This window comes from Psittacula echo, assembly GCF_963264785.1.
Source record: "Psittacula echo genome assembly, chromosome: 3".
NCBI classification, from domain to species: domain Eukaryota; kingdom Metazoa; phylum Chordata; class Aves; order Psittaciformes; family Psittacidae; genus Psittacula; species Psittacula echo.
In genome coordinates, this window is record NC_137736.1 from 52,896,188 (window position 1) to 52,911,352 (window position 15,165).

Sequence of the window (15,165 nt, forward strand, 5' to 3'; positions counted from 1 at the left end):
TTTCTTAGACTGGCTGAATATTGGCACACACCTAAATGCTTATGCTTCTACATAAATCTGCTAATACAAACTTGTATTTAATTTAATAAACCAATAACAGAGCTAAAAATGGAAAAAAAGGATACTTGTTAACTTCTCACTACAGTAAAACCCAAGGAACCTAGCTAATTTCAGAAAATGTTTTTGAAAGTCACACTTGTCCAGAATTAAAAAATGCACCTCTGCTGTTCCTAGGGACTTTATAAAAATTGGATTATTGTATATTAGACAATATTTATGCTGTAACAAATCTTCAGCAAAAAAAAAAAAAAAAGATGTTTAATCTTTATTCTTTGGCTTTGTCCAAAACCACTAATGCCAAGTTTCGCTCTTAAAATTCTGTAGCTATGCAGTTACCCTGAGGGCTGCAGGGGAATCATTACACGAACTTGTGAAATCTGTGCAGAGGACTTTGTGCAGTTCTGAGGAAGTCATAATGGCTTTTATTATGGAACTCAGTGACATGTTCTAATGATTTTGGCATTTTTTATCATGGTTGTGCTTAACTTTAGTTAAGAGTTTAGCTAGGAGTTTAGCTGGAGGAACATACTGACTATACTATGCAAGTATAAAGATCCAGGTTTGGTAGTCACTATAGCCATAGTTTCTAACTGGCAGATACTTGACTAAGCTACACCAACTCACAAACAGAACAGGATCTTTAAAGAAAGGTGGGCTTGCACAAACAGGAAAAATATATTCCATTGAATCTAAATTAAATAATGTATTTGATTATATTTCCTGGATGTGATAAGTCAGAAAAAGCAGACAGCTATGTACATTCCCACCCTTTGTCAGGTCCTTTAAGAAGCAACAATCACCCAGCTAAATATATTTAAAAATTGAAAATGGGAAAAGGTTTACTATATATCCACCAACTTTAAACAGCTTTAGTGACAGCACTACCCCAGAAGATAATGGTGACAAACGTCAGTGATAAGAATGCCACCCACTGAGTGGAGCTTTGTGCTTCATGAAGCACACAGGCTTTCCTCAGAGCTCTATAGCTCAAGAGCACAGCCTAACCCTACTTCATTTCATGACCACAGCACAAGACGGCTAGTCTCTGGATGGCACATCTTACTTAATGAGGATATATAGCCATCTTTAATATTAAAAGTCTTGTTAATAATTTTTTTAAAATTGCATTAGTCTATTTTTTCCAGATAAGGGCATAATTGTTGACCTAAAAATGAAAAGCCACTGAAAACCAGATTACAGAGTCAGGCTGTCAAATGTGGTCATTAATATAAGACTCATTCCCTACTGGTTCTAGCAGCCACTGGGCTAAGTGACACATGCAACGTTTTTGAAACAGTGATACAAGGATTCATTCTGTAACACAGCTTTTTTGGAGATAGTTGCCTTATCAGGCTTGCAAGATAGAAATGTTTCATACTTAAAAATGCAGAAAGATCTTTTAAACTGTATGAAGACGTAGTAAGCTCCTCATGGGCTAGATATGTTGCCACTGATCTCTTACAGTGAAGTATAATACTGACTATTCTTAATTAATGAGGATACAGCTAGAAGTGATCTATAAAGAAAATTTTAAATTGAGCAAGTGGCAGCAAAAGCTTTTGGCTTACTACAAAATGGGAACAACTTGAGCAGCAGTAGTAAAAAATATTCAAAAGAATTACAAATCATTCATTACTGAACAAAATAAAACCATGGCAAAAGTGCTAATTCAATTCTTATGTTAATTCAAAGTTATGCTGTACCTGAGACTAAGAAGGCAGTCTATTAGTAAAACCTGGCTTTTCTATTTTGTCACTTATAAACCCAACAGCTATAAATATATATCTGAGTGGTGGACTTCTCTAAGGATACAGAAAAACTGGAATCCTGAAGAGCAAACGAAATGCTGAAAGCTTCAGAAAGCATTAATTTATGAGGAAAGGTTAAAGGAATTAAATTTGTTTTAAAAAAAAAGAAAAAATATAGAGGGAGAACAAAGATATCCTAGACGAGCAAAGACTTGGAAAAATTTAGGTAGAATGTCTGGACAGACATTTTTAGCATATACAATTCTGACTCAAAAAATTCATCTATGTCTTGAACATCTCTTCTGGCCTTACCAGCATCTAAGCTTATATGAAAACAAAATCTACGAATCTTTCAATCCTGCAGCATGTCTGTGAGCAATCATTCACCTTACAGAACCCAAGGTGAAATGGTTCAGATGTGCTTAGTAGGTGGAGCTAGCTGTCTTAGGAAATAAAAAATGAAAACAAAATCAGGGTCTCACTGGCTTCACAGCACTGGGACTATATGCTTCCTTCTAGGCAGCCCTAATATCTGACTGTATCAGATTTACAAGTGGCGTTTCCATTTTACAAATGTTTTATGAAGACAAGTATCTGCTCTTTACCTTCTGCTAAGAAAATTCTAGTTCAAAGCATAAAATAGGAAATAAGGCTACATCATTTTCTCATATATTTTGTTACAACACACTGAACCTTATTCCTCAACGTATGTCTCCCTGCACTACCTAGGCTGGTAGCATGATTACCCTGATCCTGCAGACAAACATTCTAGGCTGAGTGTCAGCAAGCTCATTTATCTCTGGTCAGCTCTTCTGGGTAGGTACAAAATTGTAAGGCCGTGCACCCACAAAGTAAGCAGAATGTCTGAGCTCTGGAAATTCAGTTCTACAGCTTGTTTCATGCTGAGTGGGGAACACACATATAAAACTTGACTCTGAAGCATTACAGATCAGTGGCTTAGAGACCTTTCAACCCACAGAATCGCAATCCTTCTATCTCTTTTCCATCTGAAGCTGTAATTGTTGCAGCCTTTGAAGAGGTTGAGCTGAACAAGACTGAAAGGGACCACTGGAAGGGTCAGTGCATTCAGTTCCACCCTTATTGCCAGCAATCAAGTGACAGACGTCTTGCTCAGGAAGGTTGACAGAATGTGTATTCCACATGGCACTACAAATTTTTTCTTGTAATCTGTAACAATCAAACTGTAGTAAAATGAAAAAACTATAGCTATAAAATTCACAGACAAGAAAACCAACAGCATGACCAAACTTTTAGGCTCCTGCAACATTGGAAAGTTAGATAAATAAAGCTGCAAATGAAGGAAATGCAATCCTTTCCTCCCTAATCTTTCTGGTAGTTTAAGGCTAAGAGTGACCACTAAGCACTTCAGGATTTCAATTACAATGACACTGCTAATCATCTTAACACTTTGCCTGTGTGCAGCCAATACTTTACTAGAAGACAAAAAATTATGTCAAAAAAGCTATTCACAAGCCATAGAGGAGAGAAAATTATTCTCACTGACTTGAATGGAAACAAAAAAAGGCCCCTGAAGGATGGCATTAAGGCTTAATTTCTCAGCCTCAGAAACTGATTGTTCTGTTGTACCATCCCATCAATAAATACAGCAATTGACATCTAAAAATATCTTAAGAGTTCTTGTCTCTTGTTCGCTTGGTTGGCTTTTCCAGAATTTCACTCCTCATTGCTGCTTAAAAGCCTTTTTATAGTGCCTCATCTAAATTTATGGATGACCAACACACATATCTTCTTCACTTTATTCTCTTGAAGCATAACACATTATCTTTCTTGCGTTTGTAACTAACCTATATGGCAAATAGCAAAATCCAGAAAACAGATGGCTCTCCTCCCCCCTACCTGCTTGGCTGTAAGAAGACCCATATGATTGATTAACGAAAATAGACTCCCTTTTGACTCATGTAATGAATAAAAGATTACTCAGATCAGCAGATGCATTGTATTATTTAATTGCCTTAATATACATGCTCATTTTCCCTTTTGCAACCATAAAAACATATACTAAAACAATAATAGGTGAAAAGCTCTTGTTTGGTGACATCCAGCACTGGGAGGGGTTTCATTACCTGAGGGCTTATAGGCTCAACTACAGCAACTGCTGTGAATCTCAGCTGATAGTTTAATTAAATTACATTTAAGTCTAATTCATTACAAGCAATTTGTTACTAATAGTGGGTTTAACAGTTGTTCATGTACATCATTGCAAAAACTTTTAAATTACTGGATTTATTCAAGTCTTTAGATTCTTTTTTAATATGCAAATCAAAACGGATTATAATCTGTTTATCCTCTTTGCCAAGGCGCCTGCAGAACAAGAAAAATAAAGTCAGTCATTTCTGTGTGAAACATATAGTGCATGATATTCCTATATATGGTACAAAAATATGTAAGTGAATCCATGTTTCAAGCACAATATAAAGTTGTGAAATAGGAAACTGCAACTTTTGTGTCAAGTGCATTACCTAAGAAAACACTTAAGCATATTCTGAAGCTTTTACTTTCCAGGAAAAGAATTTAGGTAAGTTTTAGTAATGTGGCAAACATTTTAGCTCCAATGTAAACAAATCCCAAACAAACATACAAAGGTTAAAAAAAGGTTATGAGAACTGTATATGTGAAACAATGTGTCATGTACTTAATAATCCCATGGATACACGCCTGAGTGTTTACACCTTATCTCACAGGCAAGAACAAAGTGAATGTAATGCATTATTACAAAGCCGTAGAAAAAAGACTCGTTTGGAGTAGGAAGAGTAAGCTGTAGGCAGCTAACTTACATTTGTTCAAAAACTTGGACATCCACATATGTATGTATCATGTAACACAATAAAATATAAAACTTGGCAAAGATTTACTTATCTGCTTCTGTATACGCCTGGATAGAAAGTTAAATTAATTTAAAAAATGTACAAGAAGTTAACTGTGTTCTTCAGACTTTGAGGGATTTAAGTCTACTTGCATCTCAGTAACTGAAGTTCACCCTTCCCCATAAGCACACATCAGGTCCTTAGGCATATAATTAACTATCTGTTTTCATGGTTACTGTACCTCCACCACAGTATGCTTCCTACAACTCGAAGTTATTAAAATAAAGTCCTCATCACTTGAAATAGGTTTAAAATAAGTGATAAAAGGCAAACAAAACAAATCAACTGCACAATTCTCAATCTCAACTTCTTCACTCATTAAAAAAAAACAAACCCAAATACTATCTCTAAAATGTTTGAGACAAATATTTAAGACAGCTCAAATAAAATTTAAATCAGCATTCTCACTTACTGTGCATCTAGGAAACCATGCTCCACCATGAATTAAAAGTTCTCCTTGGACTTTTATCAAGTTTCATTATGCTAGTAAAAAGACATAGTCACGCTGAATAAACCTAATGAGTTTGTCTATTTTGAGAAGATTTTCTTGTGTTTGAATGCAGCTTTGAAGAATCAAGTAAGCTAACATTACACTGATTATCACTGATGAGCTGGAGTAAAGCAAAGCAAATTGAGGTCATCAGCCTGTCAGGTAGCCTGACAGTCTTGAAATGCACACACTAAGATATGTAGCACAAACCACTTAACCCTAAAATGTTAATCTTGTAGATTACACTTCAATTTTATAAGCTTTTTTCATAAAGGTTGCCTTTAGGATTTATTTCCACTTTAAATAATCACAAGTTTTGCATAAGCCTTATGTTTTCTGAGATGAACTCGACACTAAAAATAGTCTCTCCCTTTTGAAGAGAATGGAGGAGCCAGAGTTGTGATCAAAATATGCTTTTCTCTAATTAGAACAATAAATCAAGATATCTGACTGCTGTAGTTTTTCTTTTTTTTTTTCTTTTAACAAGTAACTTTTTAACAAGTTAGTATGCCACCAAATACAACTAAAGACGGGGTTTTTTTTTTCAGACTATCTGCTAATTAGAAAGTGGATGAATTCACCTCAAGTATCACTGCCATACAACCTCATTACTCACCCTCTTGAAACTTTTGCTTTTACAGCAGAAACACATTCTTTCTTAAAATAGGAGAATGCTACCATTATAAGTACTGATATTACTATAACGATTTTTTTATTCCTTTTAACAGAGTAACACTTTTTTGGACAATTGTACGTAGGACTTTCTATTGATTCTAGCTGTGTTCTCATCTAAGTGAACAACTAAGGAGACAAACATATTTGGTGTCTGAAACAAAGTTGGAATATTGACTTATTGCACAGTGTTTACTGCAGAAACAACAATGGCTGTGGGCATTCTTAACACTTATGTAAGGCTACAAAAAAAAAATAAAAAAAATCTGGAAGCACAGGATCCGTTTTCCGTAATTTATGCAAGACCTAACAGGTGTGCATCAGGACTACGGATGACATTTTTTAAAAGACATTTAAGGCAATGTGCACAGTCTAAAAAGACTAGCCTACACAGGCAGGACCTAAGAAGCATTATCAAATATAATCATTACAAAATAAGACAAGTTAAAAACAAACCAACCAACCAGAAAACCAACCCATAACTCAAATAACTTAGTTTGAAAGTCAAGTTTTATTATTAAAGTACAAGTAAAGTCAAAGAGTGTTTTATTTGTTTTCTATTTGCAAGATAGAAAGAGGTATAAGGCCTTTGTGTCTATGATATTTCTCACAAATGTAGGGTGAGGGTTCTTTTAAGGGATAGGTTTTAGGGGTAGGCAAGATGCATAAGGAGGATAACTTAAAATTCAAGTGTGATTGTATGACACCTACAGTTAGGGTTTTAAAAACCACCTCTAACTTGCTAAAAAGGTGAAGTATTGCAAATTCAAATGAGTGAACTGTGAGGAAAAAAAAAAAAAGAATTGCCAAGAGGCCTACCTACAGACAAGAGAGACAGGACTTCCCCTATGCAAAGCTGCAACTAACCATTGCCTTCCCACAGAACAGCAAAGCAATACAAATCTTCAAGTCAGTATGTCACCTTGTAAGCTTGACACAGCTCTTTCCATATCTGCTTCTGCAACTGGTATTTCAGCAATCTTGATGCCCAATGATGAGTTACCTGCATTAAAAAAAATAGAAGGGAAGGCTGATGAGCAAAGTTTTACCTCTTCCCCTTGCAACCATGCAGATAAAACTGGGCGATGTGTCCGTGCAGGGAAATTTTTCTTTGTCTCAAGAGCACTGGGTTGGTTTTTGAACTTCAGGTCTTGAATGCTTAAACCCCCCCCAAAAAAACCAAACTACCACGCAAAACAACCCAGAATTAACTATTTCCACACCCAGCAGCCCTTTTAAGAGATGGGTTTACTCTTTCCTCACAGTTTCACATACATTAGTGCCTGCTTATGGCTCCAGTTACCAGCGATGATAGTATCCTTGTAATTTTCCACGCAGGCACACAAAAGCTTTGCGAAGGAACGCTGCCTGAAAATGTCAAAACTTGAGCAACTCCCCAGTATGTTCCGTAAGCAGCAGCAAACGGAATCTGAAATGAGAAGTCCCGCTCTAGAAGACGGCCCCATGCAGAGAAATAGGCTTTGTTTTTAAAAGAGAACTACAAAACAACCAACCAGAAAGGCCTCTACTCCCCACACTCCCAGCGCCGCTCCCAGCACACACCCCTACTCCACGACAGGACGGTTCCCCTCTGCTCCCACCGCCCCGGCGGAGCGCGCTTGCGCCGCCAACTGCCACACAGGGCCGGGGCTGTTGTGGCCTCGCCATGTCCGCTTCTTCTTCCTCCTCCTCTGCAGCCGCGCTGCGGCCAGTCACTCACCTGATCTTTGACATGGACGGCCTTCTCCTGGGTGTGTAGCTTTTGCCCCTCTCCCCCGCCACGGCCTGGCCCGTCGCTGCCCGGGCACACTGCGCAGCCGGGCCCAGCCCGGCCCGTTCGTTCGGGCGGTGAGGGGCCGTAGCGGGCAGCCCCCTTCCCTTCCTGCCGTGACGCGCCGCCCCTCCACCGAGGCGCCTCCCGAGGCCAGACCGGGCTGTCCGGTGGCTCCTTGACGGTCTCAGCGCTGCGGGCGAGCAGCCAGGGCACCCGGGTGGTGTTGCTTAAACGCGGTTTACTTCCTTGTTCCGTTACTCCCTCCAAACGTGGGCAAACTTACGAATTAAAAGCTCCAGGGCTGAGGCTGAAAAGGGAGCTTACACTGAATCACCGGTGGAGAACTGAGGGAGGTTAGGGTGGCTGGGGGTAGAGAGGTGAGGAGCACATTGGGGTTAAAAGCCATGGGGAGTGGGTGTAAGGAACGCATAGGTTTTCAGTTTGCAAAGGGCCGTGACACGGAGAGTTCCTTACCCGGGGGTGGCTTCTGCTGGATGGGGTTGACCAGGAGAGCACTTTTGAATGTTTAGAGCTGCAGTCTGCAACTGGAAAGCCTGGAAACTGCTGTGATAGTCAATTCCTCAATTGTTATTTTGGTTTCAGCTTTGCACGGTTATTCTGAAATCTGTTGCCTCCTGTGCTACAGCTGGATTGCACCTTGAGGTTTGAATAGTCAATATGACTAGAGCAGCTTTTAAGTCTGTTCTTAACTATTTGCTGAATCAGGGCCTTCTGCTGTGTGTCTCCTGTAGAATAGCGGAGTATTTTTGTATGTGCCTTGGTTTTTTTAGATAGTCCATGTGGATTATCATACAGGAGCCAGCTTTGGATGTGGGTGAATTCTTCAAAAGTGTGAACTTGAGGTTCCTGCCTTCTTTCTGCAAAACCCAAGTTATTGCAGTTTCTGGAAAGACTTCTGTGAAGTCTAACGAATTATTCTGCAGGAGAAGTGCACTTTTCCCTTCTTCAGGCCTATAAGAGGTGAAGGCTATTCAGTTATCGTGGTTTGAAACAAAAATGGTTTTACTTATACTGTCATAAATCAGATAGTTTCAGTGACTTTAGAGCCTTTGGCTTCAATTTGTTTCATTTGCACTCTCAGTACACCATGTGAAAGAGTGATTAAGTAAGTTATTTCATTTTCTGTTTCACCACTGAGGTCTCAAATAGCCTGGGGTTATGTTTGCTGGTTTTTTTTGTTTGTTTGTTTGTTTGGGTTTTTTATTAACAATTTCATTTTTATTTAGAAGTTTCAGGGCAGGTTTTTTTTTTTTTTACTTACATACAACTGCTTTTATGTGGAATTTGAAAATCTGTTTCATAGAGAATGCTCACCTGAACAGGACAGTCTAGGTAAGCAATATGAATGTGCAGGCATTGATGTGGATGCATAAGATTTCTACATCAGTTTTAAGTGAATCTGTTATGCGCAGGTATTGGCAGTACAGGTGCTCTAGCTTTGGGCAATAGTGGCTAAAGGCATTTTTCTCAGACGCTATCCTGTTGATGTTTAGAAATTGCCTTGCTGTAACATTCCAAACGAGCAAAACAATTTGAAGTTCTGAGCCATATTTAGTTCTCCAAACTCCTGGGGTTCATACAGTGAAGAAACATTAAAAGTACTCTAGATTATTAACTGTACCTCTTACTGAGAAGTAATTATAAGGGATCCATAACTCTTGGACCTATGTTTATCAAGATTGAGACACTAGAGGTATAAACCTACTGCTTCCTGTTATTAAATTTATCCATTGTAAAGTACAGCTCCAGGGAAATACTTTGTCACTTTCTGGATTCAAAATAAAATAGCAGACATAAATGTAGGCATATAGAATGCACTTACGTGAAGTGTTTATGCACCCTAGTATAATTTATTTTTCTCCCTGTGTGTGAGACAAGGCATCCTTTGCCTGATAAGTATTTGTTGTGTTGTGTTATGCTACAGTGTGGTTTTGATTTCTTCTATTTTAAAAAGTTGCATTGAAAGAGTATGTTGTATTTCAGTAATCTTTCAGCTGTGATGAAAGCTATACTTATGTATAAAATTAATCTGAAAATAGTCTTAGTGTCTTACAGTACAGAGGCATAAAAGGGACACCACCTTGATGATTTCTGTAACATACACTTCCTTTCAGTGGACTTACAGTATGTTTCAGTCTCTAAATACTTCGAGTTTTGTCACAACTTCAACAATTTTTTTATAAACCTGTTTGTTTCATGACAAATTGTGGCCCTTAGGAAGCAGAAAAGCAGTTGAGAAACTGGTTGGACTTCTGCAGGATTTCAAGAAATGTTTCAAGAAATTTAGAATAAGTTTGAGGAAGGACTGAAGGCACACACAGGTTAGACACTTTCTGCCCAACCTGTCTGCTATAAATCTTCCCAATGAGACAAATGGTTATATTGATGTAAAGCTATGCGAGAAATAATATCCTTTTAATTTTTGCACTGAAATTCTTCATGTGTCAAATAGTGTTAATCAGAGATGGTAAAATGAAATTTTTTAATTTCGAGAAATACAAAGCTATAGAAATCTGCTTAAATAACTTATTTTGAAAGAGCACGGACAAAGATGTTGGTATTGGGCATCTAAAACTACACTTTCGTAACTTTTGAAAGTACCTCCAAAGCTGGTTGCATTTTTCAGAATCTGAAGCTTTAGGTTTTGCAGTAATTTTCCAAAGTAGTGTGTGAAAAAGAATGTGACTGGTTTTGGAAATTGTCACCTAAGCCTCGCTGATTTTGTAGAATGAATATGAATTGATCTATAAGCAATGAAAAATCGAGCATTAAATTGATCTAGTGTAATGTGCCATGAGCTTGCTTCCTATAGCTGACATACTTGCTTCTGATTAAGGAAGGTACGATATCTTCTGATAGGAAGATTTCCAAAATACTCATGAATAATTCATAACAGTGAGTGTAAAATCCTTAAATGAGGTCTGAGGAGCTTACAAGGTTTTTGACTTTGGAAACAATCCAAGTGTTACCCTATAGAATCTGCATCCATATACTTTAGCGGCTAACGCTGGGCTGTGTGAAAGTGTTGCTGAATCTGATCTTCTGTGACTTCATCTCCCCCATTTCTTTAATATAATTGAGACTGATTAAGTTGTCCTTGAGTCCCACCTTGATACATCAGCTTATCTTCAATAGGAAAGTTCTTGCCAGTGGAAGTACTTCATCCCTTTTATTCAGAGTCCTTCTGTATCCTTATTTGAAGTGTTATCTAACACCTTTTTTTCAGCATTTATAATCAATGCAGTTCACCCTTCTGGGTTTTTTACCCTTCTGGATTACTTTCTCTTTCCCTTTGAGATGTTGAATGGAATCTTATTTTTTTTTCATCTGTGGTTCTAATTGCAAGGAAATTAGCACACTAGAGAGTAATGCTCTCATTTAGTAAGTGAAATTTCTGAACAGCACCTCTAGACAGCTTGTTATTTAATACGTAAAATTAATTGAAGGACTTTTGTGGTAAACTCCATCTGTAATAGAAAAAACAGCCTTAGTGCTAGTGTACTGCAGTTACAGTCTTCTTTACTATACATATGTAGCACGATTTAGTTGGTAGAGTTTATAAGTGTTGCTCAGTTCACTGTGTAGTGTAAACCAGAGGAAAAGAAATCACTAAATTTTAATTTTTGGTGTACTACCATACTTTTTTTTTTTCCTTAACACTTTTGTAGTGTTAAATTTCTCCTTGCTTTTCTACAGCAAATTCTAGCAATAAATGCTCAGAATTTGTACAGTAAATTGCTTTTTCTTTAAATGCTTTAGTCTGTTCCAACAGAAGACTACTCTTCAATGTAGTATAATCTAAACTATTAAACCTACTTACGTGTGCACTTATTCAGCACACACAATACAGGATTAGCTGGCTAAAATAAAAAGCCAGAAGCTAGAGACCTTTGATAGCTTAATACTTTTGTTATAGTTGAACTGTTTAATTTCTGATTCTGGCGTTTTAGCATATTGTAAAAACATACAAAACCAACACTGAAGATAGAGAAGCAAAAAATCTATACTGAATTTGCACAAAATTCACAACTAGAGTAATGCCCCCCAAGGATCTATCTTCTCAACTACTCCATAGGTTGTATTTTTAGCTATGACAAGTGTTAGGTTTGTTATGTCTTTGTAGTCAATAACTACCCCACCACCAGAACACAGATAGGATTGAATATTGCCTTTGTTTTTCTATGCCTAAACTTATAGGGGGCTGAAAATGGCCTATATTAGAAATTATATTCTCTACAAGGTGCATGCATAATATTAATCTTTCCTGACAGATGAATTTGTGAAAATTGCAGCAAAGATACAGTATTTCTTAGCATTGTACTTAAAGCTGGACTAAAGCTAAAGTAACATTCAGAGAACATCACACTTCAGTATAGAAAGTTTAGTCGCGTATTTTATTATTAGTAGTGACCATTTTATGTAAATTATGATCTTTGCCAGCCCCTAGTGTTGTAAAACATCATCTTTACGTAAGATAAGTTAACGCATTCAGGTAGATATAAAAGATGGTTTCTAAAGTAGCTTAGTTTTGCAGGATACCTTTTGCATAACTCAGTCATGTTGGCCTGTACAGGCACAGGTATGCCAGCTTGTTCTGACCATTCACAGGGGGGCAAGAAGTAGTTTAAGCAACTGAGATCAGAAGTTGCTGCATTTGCAGCTGCTGTCTCCTATGTGTGGAGGAGACTGTTGGATTCTTGTGTGCCACTTCTAAGCAACTCCTGCATGGCTAGTCATACAGGTGATCTCTGGTCTATAATATAGAAGAAATTAACTTGCAGTGAAATTCATTACCCTGTTGAGATTCACGTGAGTTTTGGCATGTTTCCTTTCCTCCCCAGTGTTACCTACCAATTGTCACAGAGGTCAGAACTCAAAAATGTACTCCTACTTTCATTTCATTGCGCAAGTTGCCTAGGAGATTGCTGGTACAAGAAAACTGGTAAGAGTTCTATGGTGGAGTTTGCTGATGTGCATGGTGTCTTTTATTTTTTAGTGTGAATGGGAGGTTAAAACAGCTTCTTATTTCTTCTGCATCTGAGCAAATAGCACCAATTCAACTAAACATCAGTCATCTCTAGATTGTCCTCCATTATGGCTTAAGTGCAGGAATTAATCTTTTTAGGCTATAAACTGGCAATCTTTTAAGCCTGTTTTTTGCCTCTAGGTAGTGGAGACTTATTTCTTGCCATTCTCCATTTCCATCTGATTTTGGGAAACAAAGAATGAAACAAAAATAATGTCTTGCCCCTGTGTTCTATACTTGTATTTTGTCGCAAAAACAAAGAGATTAAGGGTATTATTAGATTAAAATACTGCATAGATGCTTCATGAGCAAATTTTGGACATAAGTAAAACAGCTCCTCATTGAGAATTAATTAACCATAAGTAGAGTGAATAAGATTTGTCATATACTTGAAAATTAGCATTTTAATTTAACAGCAAGGAAAATTTTGGCAAAGACATAACAAACATTCTAACCTACAGTCTAACTTCTATTATTCCCATAATTGATTTGCAGATTGTCCTTCCACATGATTGCCTGTTGTCTGTGGTTAGAATAATCCAGAATTGGATCTTAGTTCACCATCTGTAGAACAGGGCTTGGTTTTTTTTTTTCATTTCTGTAACGGTTACCACATTTCAAAATGCCGTGGGCAGCATTAGCAGTGATCCCTTTTTCTCCCTGGGGGGGTAACAGAGGAATGTTCTCAAGCTGAAGGATCCCCAATTTGATTTTAATATTGTACATAATTTACACTCAAATGCAATGTATTTTTTGTGCTTATTTATTTATTAGTTGAACCACACCCAAAGCATTTGGTTTTAAAAGAAATTAAACAAAACGAAACAAAGCTGCTAAATAAATTAATCCCACTGTTAATAATGTGGCTTTTATTTTCTGACTGTTACAGACATTGAATTGTATAAAGGGCCTTTAGCAAGTGGAAAGGTTTGTTTTGAAGGTGCTAGGAGTCTAAAGGTTCCCTTCAGTGATTTTAAAGATGCACAAAGCAGTGTGACCATTTGTAAAAATTAGTCTCTTTCTGTGCCTAAATGCAGAACCTGTTTGTAGATGATAAGGTTTTATATTTGTTGGCTGTGTACACTGTTTTGTGTATAAAGTTCCAATTTTGCTTTGAATGTAAATAATAAGGTGCCATAAATGGAACAGATTTTCACACAAAGAAAAGGTGCATAGAATTTTACCTTATAATAACACTATTTCCAGCTGTTGCATTACAGTTCTTTTTACTTAAGAAGAAAAACAACTTTAACAACCTTGCATTTTTTATGATGCATATCAATGGCAGTTGCACTGTATGCCATCTCGGGCCCAGCTCTGTGGCTCTTGTTCTTAGTAGCTGTAATTCATTCATGTAGCCTTTCTGTGAGTTGGCTAATTGAACCCTTTGAGACTGGAATTTTTAGGGACACCTTAATTTGTCTGGATAGTACAGTTTACCATCAAAATTCTGCTCTATGAATTCTGTTGTATTTTCTCCAAGAGACAATCTTAATCTTGATGCTGCCATTTTTACTTCTGATTTTGAGGAGGAGGCATGTTGGGCTTTTTATTGTTTTTAACAATTTTGTTTTATTTTTAACTATTTCTTAAATTTATGTATGTAAAATTAATTGGCAACAGACCTTCATGGTGATGATAACTTTCCCAATATGGTCATTGCTGTTTTAAAGACCAGGAACTGCATTAAGTAACACAAAAGGCGTTAAGCTAAGTATCTTCTCCCTTCCAATATGGTATCTACTGCTTTCATTATGGGCAACTGATTTTCTTTTGCATGATGTAGAGACCGCTAGTGATGGTTGCTGCTTCTGTTATGTGTTTCTGTACCTCTCTCTATTGATTCTCGTAGTCAGAAGACTACTGAGAAGTATTTAACCAAGATAATTTTTGTATCTTACAATGGTTCTGGCAGAGACTCCTTGATTTGTACTTTTCCTCCTCCTTAATAGTAATAATGTTAAAATAATAATAAATAATATCAGTGTTCTGACCCAAAGTTCATTGAGGTGCTGCCAACCTGTATCAAGATTTTTCTTGGTACTTAGGAGAAAACCATCCTGTCTTATTTATCTCACTTTTTGCTTCCTTTCCTTCAATAGCCAGTGAGGAATGCTTGTCTCTGTTTATTGTGGCTCTTTTTTTGGTATCTGACAGGTTTTTTTCTTTTTTATTTTTTTTTTTTATATATTGCTTCTTGAAGTGTTGTACACCTGTTGACTTGCTGCCTCTATGCTTTCTGTTATTGTACAGCTTTTACTAATTTTTAATTCCTATTATAATAAATACCATTTTCCATATTAGTTTGGCAATAAATCTTAATGCTGTAATTTGAAAGAACTTGTATATGAGTGGACGCTGCTCTTTGCCAAGTATGGTTTTGCTAGTGTTCTCTGTACTAGTTTTTGTGTTTTTTAAAATGTATTCTTTCTTTTCTTCCTCATTTCCCTTTTGGGGTATATGAAGTA

General features: G+C 37.0%; 1 protein-coding gene and 1 long non-coding RNA gene across 2 annotated transcripts in view; one reads left to right on the forward strand and one right to left on the reverse strand.

Moving 5' to 3' along the window:
• Positions 1-3,827: 3,827 nt before the first annotated feature.
• On the reverse strand, positions 3,828-8,283 carry LOC308218708. The gene is made up of 3 exons (XR_013956417.1): positions 7,597-8,283; positions 6,799-6,879; positions 3,828-4,151 (listed from the first exon to the last, which is right to left on the reverse strand). It is a non-coding gene; the product is annotated as an uncharacterized lncRNA (long non-coding RNA).
• The window catches only part of PUDP (pseudouridine 5'-phosphatase), a 76,274-nt gene continuing 68,515 nt past the window's right edge, over positions 7,407-15,165 (forward strand). The window contains exon 1 of the mRNA XM_080613050.1: positions 7,407-7,627. Within this exon, the coding sequence (XP_080469176.1) occupies positions 7,543-7,627 (85 nt within the window). The 5' untranslated portion in view covers positions 7,407-7,542. The remainder of the gene's footprint in view (positions 7,628-15,165) is intronic.